The 9,469-nt window shown below is 40.8% G+C and overlaps 1 protein-coding gene and 1 pseudogene across 3 annotated transcripts in view; one reads left to right on the top strand and one right to left on the bottom strand.

Moving 5' to 3' along the window:
- The window catches only part of Dlc1 (DLC1 Rho GTPase activating protein), a 381,773-nt gene that overhangs the window by 185,123 nt on the left and 187,181 nt on the right, over positions 1 to 9,469 (bottom strand). For all 3 annotated transcript variants that reach the window (XM_013521500.1, XM_013521501.1, XM_005398346.2), the window contains one exon: positions 4,917 to 4,950. In XM_013521500.1, coding sequence (XP_013376954.1) covers positions 4,917 to 4,950 — 34 coding nt within the window. The remainder of the gene's footprint in view (positions 1 to 4,916; positions 4,951 to 9,469) is intronic.
- On the top strand, positions 6,590 to 8,883 carry LOC102029723 (annotated as a pseudogene).

Below are 9,469 nucleotides of genomic sequence, written 5' to 3'. Positions count from 1 at the left end.
TTTTTTTTGTTGGTTTTGTTGTGTCTGTCTAGGATGTTTCTGAGGTGTTTTTTTTTTTTTTGAGTCGTGATTTGGTATTAATATATCTATGAAGGTGTTTTTTGTTTTGAAATAGCCTCATTTCTCCATCAATTCTGAAAGACAGTTTTCCCAGAAGTATTAGTCTGGGTTGAAATTTGTTTGCTTTTAGGACTTGAAATGCTATACTCCAAATTCTCCTGGCCATTAAATTTGTGCTGAGAATTCTGCTGTAAACCTGATGAGGTTACCCTTACATGTTGTGTTTTGCTTTTCCCTGACAGCTCTAAAGAGTTTGTGTTTTTGGCAGACTTCAAGGAGTTTGACTTGGTATGCGGTGGGGAGCTTCTTTTCTTATTGTAGTCAGTTTGTGTTCTGTAAGTCCTGCTTACCTGTATGTTGAAATCTTTCCTCATACCTAGAAAAGTTTTCTATTATGATCTGTAAAAAGATTTTTTATCCAGTAAGTATTGTCTTCTAATTTCTCTCTAACTCCAATTAGCCTTAGATTATTCTTCTTGGCATCATCTTTGGATGAATTTTTCTTGTTCTCTTACTGTTTTTAAGGCTTCTCTGAGTAATTCATCTTGATTTTCCATTTTATTCCCCATTTCAGAAACACTGTCTTCACACCACTTCTGCAATTTATACAATTTTTCACCTCCAGTGATTCTTTCTGAAAACTTTTTCACAGAGTCTATGTCTTTGGTAAATTTGTCATTTCTCTTTTGAAGAATTTTACTCATCTCTTTCTATTTTGTATTTGTTTCTTCCATATCTATATTGATCATTTTCTGTGTTATTGCCATCGTTTTGGGAATCTGCCAAGTTTCTTTTCCCCTTTATTATCATTTTGTACAACTCCAGTGGTGCAATGTTTGCTTTCCTCTCTATTGATGCCCTTTAAATCTGTTTGGGGGATGTTGAGAGACCCTGGATACACACACACACACACACACACACACACACACACACACATATATATATATATATATATATATATATATATATATGCACACACACACATATAAATATATTCTTGGTGCTGGGGTGCTGGGGTGCTGGGAGTGCCAGTCAGATAGAGTGTGGAGGGATTGGTTCATAGGAAGATCTCTTTAGTTAGAACTTGTTTTCCATTGCTGTGTTCATGGCTTTATTTGTCTAAGGCTGTTTTCATCCCCACAAGCTTTTCCATTTAAAGCGTCTAGGATGCACTCTGTTACTATGATATAAGGAGCATATTTCTATTGTTTATAACAATGTTAATAGAACCCAGCATACGTTAATCATAGACATTAAAATTCATTTTGATAATTTACCTGTTTTTTCAATACCCCTTACAGGCTGCATTGTACTGAGATGTATAATCTATAGGAATATAGGAAGGGTAAAGGGAAGGGGATATGTCAATGGGAAGAGAGGAAGATAAGAGCTATGTCAATAGGAAATATGAAAATAGGAAGTTGGTCTCTGATGGAGTTATTTTATAGCTGGGGTAAAGGACTGCTGTACAGAGGGATTTGGAAGAATATTTGTGTAGTCAATAGGATGTAGAGAAGTGGATGGCAGTGTATTTAGAGACTGTGGGAGACTGAGATTGCTAGTAACTGTTAAGGTATTTGTTGACAGTTTTGTTTGGTTTCTCCAAGGTCAATTTTGTTACGAATTACCCTGACATATGCTTAAATGGTACTGTTTACTTTATAGAACTGGTTAATTTTTACTCTCTAATGCACTTTTACAGTCTCATGTTATGTTTTTGACATTACATAGATGGGGGATGGGGGAAGGTAAAATGTGAGATAGTGAGGATTAGAAAAGGTCTAAAATTAAAGGGAGGTGAGATTTGAAGATTAGGAGGAAAGAGAGAGAGAGAGAGAGAGAGAGAGCGAGCAAGCAAGCAGGTCAAACAGGAAACCCTTGAAACTTAGCATTATAATCATACAATACTAATAAGAACCAAAAGAAAGAAGAATGAGAACAATGAAAATAGAGAATAAAAAAACCAACAGAAATGATAAGAACCAAAGTGAATAGCCCAAGTCCAATAAACTGGCAAGGTTAAAATAACCACATTTACCAAAATAATCACATTTGCCAAAATCAGCACAGAAATAAGAGTAAAAGCCTTCACACAGTTGTTACAGCAGTAAGGCAGTTCTGCCCCCATCGCTCCTCTTCACTGGTGTTGCTGGTTTCAATTATTCATGCAATTTCCTCTTTGGAGGCAATTGCCTAACAAAAGCCTAGGGGACTTTGCTCCCTCCTAACTTGTGTCCTGGCTTTGAGCTCTGGGTTTGTTCTTCTGCAGATCTCCACGGATCCAATTATCTTGGTCAGTTTGGAGAGTAATAATTGTGAATTGTGTGTTTTCCCTTCACAGTTTTTTCTTGCCGAAAGGCTGTTATCCCGGGTTCTGATTTTGTTATCTGTTTCATCTCCACCCGCAGAAACCACAAGAGGATGCTTTCCCTCTGTTCCAGTTCCTGGAAATAGCACTGTCACTGAGGTTTTTTTTTATGATTTTGCCCCAGAACTGAGGTTTATTTTCTTTTGCCCTTCTTCATGGGTTTCCCCTCCCATGAAGGGCATTGAGTGCTCCATGTATTACCATCCTACTTTATGTAGGAAAAATAAGCAGGTTATTATTGCAATTATTATTTTAAGAATTGTGTGTTGGAGGAAACTTCTCTTTCCCAGAGTCTTGTAACCTGCAGGCTGTGAGGATGGGGATTGCTGGTGTGTGACTATAACATTTTACTCCACTCTGCTTTCAGTTTCCTTGAGACCCTGAGTTGGAGCTGTCCAACTTTGCTGCACCCATCAGGGAAGGTACCTTAACTGAGGGCTTATTTAATAATCCAGACCATCTCTGAGGGGTCAACTTGCTTTCTCTCTCAGCCCAGCTCTTTCCCAAGATGGTTTGGGGTGGAGGTGGGGCCATGTTTCAAGCATGGACCAGTTTTCCTTCTCCCACCCTCTAAACTCTGGATTTTTGTCCAACTGGATTGATTTTTTTGTTTCTTGTCCCATATCAGACTTTATCTCTCACCCCTGTCCCATAATAACTGCTTTTGTTCAGCACTGAGTGCACCCTGGCTCTGCTCTAAAGCTCTTTTCATTTGTGCCCACCAACATAGAAATGATCTAAAGTACTGTTAGATAAAAAATCATGGCTAATTCTCATTATTGTTGAGAAGGAAAATTTCCCCAATGATGATAAGAAGTTGTGATTACATTATATTTGTGTTCTCTGTTTAATTAGTTCTTTGTTGCAGTAATAATATTAAATACTCAAGAAGCTTACAAAATAAAGTTGCTTCCCCTTCCCAAATTGAGGCCATTTAAGCAGAAAAGCGAGAAGGTAGCTTTTTGTCTCCGTATCTCCTCAGACAACATTTCCATTCCTCTTTGTCCTTTCCACCAGTCAACAATTTATATACAAATTTTCTCCTTGGTGTACAAAATCATTTGCTGATCTTCTGAAACAAGGGGACAGCCTTGCCTTGTTACATACTTTGTTGAAATTTCAGATCATCTGGGGCATCATGGAAAATATCACAACCCAAGATAAAGTGGAAATTTAGCTAAGGTTCTTTTTCATTATAATGTATCTGCTTATTAAACTATTTATTACTTGTTTTAACTAGATAATCAGCAAAATCTGTTTATTTTGTTTTGTTTTTGGTTTTTCTCTGGTACCGGGAACCGAACTCACGACCTTGCGCTTGCCAGGCAGGCACTTTTGCCGCTGAGCTAAATCCCCAGCCCCTAGCAAAATCTGTTTAAAAATATTGGATCTTTCAAACTGTAATTAAATGAATTTAATGTATGTAGTTAATCCATTCAATATTAGTACATTTGAGGAGAGCAGTTTTTTCTTCTGCTGACATGAAGCCAATTCGATATTTTGCTCCTATTTTGAAGGATTCTCAACAGTATTATGGAGTGAAGAAATTACGCATGCTCTAAACACGGAAGAAAAGTGATCTCTCAGAAGGAGCAAACTATGAAAACTTTTGTGTGAAAGCTATCTAGCAGCAAAAAGAAGATCTCTAAAATAGAAGATGAACATCCTTAGTAAAAAAAATTATATCAGATGAACTCTAATACTTCAGTGTAAAACATTTAAAATCATGACATTGCACAGCTAACACTATACATTTTAAATATGGCTCTTAAACATCACAAATGTCTATAAGCTAAGTGATGTGTTGCAAGTGCTGTGGCACTCCTGTTATCTATGTTTAATGTTTTGCTTTTGTTTTCACTATGCAGAACACATAAGACAACAGGGAGAAATATTTTCAAAAGCACATAATTCTATGAACTTAAGTCTAGTTTTTCATATTTCCACATTTTTTATCAATCCCTATTTTCTCATAACACTGTTAGACATAATCAGAGCATGGAAAAGTAATTCTTTCTCTGGTAGTGTCATTCATTTTGCTTCATACCTGTATTTTTGATAATATCATATTAGCTTTTAACATTATTTCAGTACACTTTTTCTATGCCTCTTGAATAAGATACTTAAGATCCAAAGGGAAATCCCAATATACATTAACAAGCAATCTCCAAAGACCATTCCTTATCACATGGATCAACATGAAATTCTTTCTCTTAAGAAAAAAATATATTGTAATTAAAATGAGCTGTATGGCTATAGGAAGTATTGAAGTATTATACTAATATAATATACTGTTATAAAACTATATATATATATATATATATGAGAAATATTAGGAACAAAGTGGAGTTTTCTTTTCAGCAATTCAACAGTATCACTTTTTCAGACATTCATGACATTTGTACATTTAGATATTCAATGAAATGTCTATTTTAAGATGGAATTTTATTCTGAAACTGGCATGAGAGAACATGAAATGTCAACTTACCAGCTTTTTCCTTTTCTGAAATACCTGGAATAGCCTGAAAAAGAAAAGAGAAGCATAATATTATGGTTTTATTAAAAATAAACATTAAATAACACCACCAGGGAACAAAGAAAGTATCATAAATGTAGCAAAAATTGAACAGGACCTGACAATGAAAAATAAACATCTTGAAGTTATTAGGTAAATCATCATGTCTGGCTGTGATAACTGAAACCTATTATGTCATTATTTTCCTGTCTGAGGATATAGTCAATCTAACATATCCTTGTATTATCTTTAAATTACATTGACAGTGAGACTTGAAATTCTTTGAATTTGGGCAGGATTTCTGCAGTTAAATATTTTTGTCCTATTTCTGGAATGAGAGAGAGAGAGAGAAGGAGAGAGAGAGAGAGAGAAGAGAGAGAGAGGAGAGAAATTTATTTTATTTTTAGGTCACTGTCTAGGCAATTTAAATTTCTGTCCTGTCCTTGATATTCTGTGTTCAGTTGAATAAACTATATTATCTTCCAAAGCTGAGATTCTTACATAAAACAAAGACAATCACATGTATTTTACTGGATTGCTGAAAGAACAAAATGTAACAGACTAGAAAGCATATGAGTTCTCCAGGAAGCAGATAGCTGTCCCTACTGTTTATTCCTATGGGCACTGACCGAATGGGTTAATGTAATGAGACAAAAAGTCTAGAAGTTCCATTCCCAGTGTTTATCATTATTTAAAAAGAATTGGTTGAGAATGAGATGTCTCAAAAGACTTAAGAAGTTTAACTATCTGGTTTTAGTCTTTGTTGATAACCCTAAAACGCATTAAGAAAGTTGAATCTCTGGTTCTCACACACTTCAGTTATTCATATGACTAAAATAAAATTAGCACAGGGACATTAACTTATACTTTTTTATATAAATATATCTGACCCATTTTGATTTGAGGCTTTCTACCCGTAGTCACTCATCAAAGAACAGGTCTGACTACAGAAAAGGTCTCCTTTGTTCAGCAGACAAAAATCCAAAGTTGGGGCAAGAAAAATATATTCAAATGGGTAGTTCTATTATGAATGTGTGTGTGTGTGTGTGTGTGTGTGTGAGGGGGTCCAAGTACGCCTCTGTTATAGATGAGTCTGAGAAAATAGCACTCAGCTTCATTTCCAAAAATACAAATACAAATGTGCTCTTACTTTCATGAGATACAATTACTGCTGAGGTCATCATTTTTGGAATTTAAGGGATCTGGAGACTGATGCAGTTGTTCAAGCAAGATAAAAATCCTCTTATAGATTAAAATACAGGAGGGGTTGCTTTGCCAAGATTGATCTATTTTGAAAGTATAATTTTGAATTCATCTTGGTCTACAGTTAACTGTTCAGCACTCGTTCTTGAGTGTGCTATCAGTGCTGCATCCTGTCAGAGATGCAGGCATGCAGAGATTACTAGGGTATAGAACAACAGCAGGTCAGAGACCAGGACATCAAACAGATGGCGCCAGCTTCCAGCACTTTCTGAGCATCCTTTCAATGAGAGTTACATCCTGTCCTCTGATTTTCCCTTCTCCTTCTTGAACTTCTCTGATTCAATACAATGGGAAGGCTGTTTCCTTCCTTTACAAGAAAGCTTTTCTATGATTTTGGGATTGTTTGTTATTTTCTGTGTGCCTCTTTCGAAAAGTATTTCAACATGGAATTAAATCTGTACTGTATGTACCAGCGCCAATTTCAAACAGCAGAACAACCCAAAAGCTGTGGTCCAGGCCCCCGTCCCAAAGGGCTCCCAGGCTACATCTGCCAGCACTGCAGCCCAGCCAACTCCAAGTATCGTGCTTGGTCCTGAGCAGTGGCGCCACATGCTTGTGATTCTCAATGGAGAGTGAAAGCACAGACTCAGAATGAAAACCAGTCCCATCAGCCGCTGACTCTCAAAAGACAGGGGCTACCCCTTCCTGTTCAAAATGTTCCAGCTGAAACACCAGAGGAGTCTAAGAGACTCCCCCTCCCCCAAAGGAGCATAGTCAATCCCTGGCCTCCAAGACAGTGGAGCAATCCAGCTTTTGCAAGTTTCCAGCTGGAATCAAGATTACTAATCACCCCACCATGCCCAACACAGAAGTGGTGGCCATCCGCAACACAGCCCATATCCACAGCATCATCATGGCGCTGACTGCCAAAGGAAAAGACAGTGACAGCAGTGCAGTGGGCCCAGCAAACTCCTCCTCATCAGTTGCAGGGGAGCCCCAACTTGTTCTCCAGGATCCCAGTCACAAGCCCAAAGCTGCGATGATTCCAAGAAGACAGAAGTGCTGAGGAGTTGGGATGTGAATGTTCCTAGACCACCTGGAGCCCTACCGGGGCACCGACGGAGAGTGGTACTGGCAGTGACACAGCAGGTTGCACTCTGGACAGCAGCTGGACCAGCATCCAAGGGCTTGGGAAGATGAGTTCTGCAGCACCAAGCACAAGTGGAGGAGAAAATGGACTGTCACCTGGAGCAGAGTCAGGTCAAGAAATCCATTTGACACAAACTTTCCCTCTATGACATGCTCATTTGAGAGACATCTGCCAGTGGCAAAGCCTCCTTTTGGACCATTCACCCCACTGTGAACAGACTGTTGACTTTGGGCCAGGTGTTTAAGCAGCATAAGTTGCCCAATGCGGAGCTCTGCCTGAATGTGAACATCAAACCCGAACTTCCCCTGGGTGTATGGAGGAGGATGAAGCTGCTGCTGCCACTGGTCAGCTCGTACCTGTACCTGGTGTCCATCTGGTCCCCCATGAACCAGTCCCTGATGTTGCAGCCCACAGTGAAGGTGCCGTTGGCTGTGAAGGCTTCACACATGAACTCAGAGCTAGCCCACCACAGTAAGTGAGTCCACACTTCTGCCAAAGTACTGCTGGATGATGAGGGTGCAGCCCCTCTTCCTCTGCTGGATCAGCGAAGGAGAAACCCCTGCTTGCAGAAAGGCTGTTGACTTTACTTCTGGTTCAATCTAGCAAGGAGGAAGACATCCAACCCAGGGAGGACATGTCCCCCTTAGGGAGACCCATCTAAGTGTAGAGCCCTCCTTCTCCATGTCCACCTTTCAAAAGGAGTCATCTCATTCCTGGAAGGATTCATCCCACTCTCCCATCCAAGGCCCAAGAAGTCCTACAGTGAGCTCAAGTTCGCAACATGGGATGTCTCAGAAATGCTGTAGGTCAAATGAAGGAGAAAAGGGAGACGAGTCTGTCTTGAAGGAAACAGTGCTTGTTGCTTCCCTGTGTGCATGAGCCTGAATTTGTCTTCTCAGAGGGCCCCAGCACATCTCAACAGGCTGTGGAGCCCTCCCTGTCCTGGTAGAGTCCAAGGAGCCCACCCTTCAGCTTGGCTGCCCCCAGGAGGACCTTTCAAGACCTCCACTAAGGAGATGCTGCCTATCTCTGCTACCATGCGTAAACCTTCCTCCCTAAAACCCCTGAATCCTGGAGGCTTACACCTGCCAAAGTGAGGGGGCTGGATTTTATCCTGGTACAGCGACCCCAGGGCACCCTGGCCCTCTCCCTGACTCCCTGGGGCTGATGGATCTGAGCATCAAGCCACTGAAAAGCATTCTTCTCTTTGATTCACTCAGAGAGCTCCTCGTTTCAGAATCCTTTGACCTTGCCTCTGATCCCTTTAGCAGCTTTTCCCCTCAGATCTGGAGGTCCCTAAGCCAGGCTCCCTGAAACCACAGGTTCCCCAGTCCTTCAGCCAATAGTTCTCTGACAGAGGCCTGGTTCTAGACAGTGAATGACAGCCTGAGTAAGATCCTGCTGGACATCAGCTTCTCTGGCCTGGAGCAGGACCCTCTGGGCCCTGACAACATCAACTGGTCTCCATTCATTCCTGAACTACAGTATAGGCTGGACCTTGACCCTTATGCTCAAGCTACTCAGCACTCCAGGCACCGGTGTGACTGGGCAGTCCCAGGCTCAGCACATGCCGCACCCTCTGAGTGAGGGCTGCAGGTCAGGTCTCTACCAGCCCAGTGATGCAAAGGCAGCAGCCACACCCCAGCCACTGCTGGGCCTTTTGCAAGAGTAGGGTGAGCAGCTGGACTCTGATGAGAGTGATTTCTCTGTTCTCTGTGTCAGGAGCTAAAGGGTGGTGGTGCAAAAGCAATGGTGAGATGGGATTAGGAATTCCCCACATCACTTCCATTCTGTGTCTGCCAGCCTCAGTTTCCCTGCTTATTGTAGGGTGGCCTTTGTAAACAGAACAAATTCTTTCAATTATCCTCTAGGTATAAGTGAAAGTTTGAGGAGGGTAGGATGACAGGGAGTTGCAGTTTGATTCTGTCCCTTGCTTTGGTTTCTAGAGGGAGAAGACCTGCAGTGCATGGTTTCCTGCAGGTCCACGGGTTCTTTACTACGGGCAGCCAGACATTTTTCCCCAACTCTTCTTGCCAAGGTCCCTCATACTGCACCCTCCCACCTCACTGTGTTTCCAAGTCAGCTTTCCTGCCAGAAGAAATCTGATTTGAAAGGTCTTGTATTGAGCCAAGAAATGAATTTGGAGATGGAATGGATACATCTGAAGCAGAGT

Source organism: Chinchilla lanigera, unplaced genomic scaffold (genome assembly GCF_000276665.1).
Source record: "Chinchilla lanigera isolate Chin_1 unplaced genomic scaffold, ChiLan1.0 scaffold00062, whole genome shotgun sequence".
NCBI classification, from domain to species: Eukaryota; Metazoa; Chordata; class Mammalia; order Rodentia; family Chinchillidae; genus Chinchilla; species Chinchilla lanigera.
Note: the sequence above shows the minus strand (reverse complement) of the source record. Positions and strands in the feature narration are given on the sequence as shown.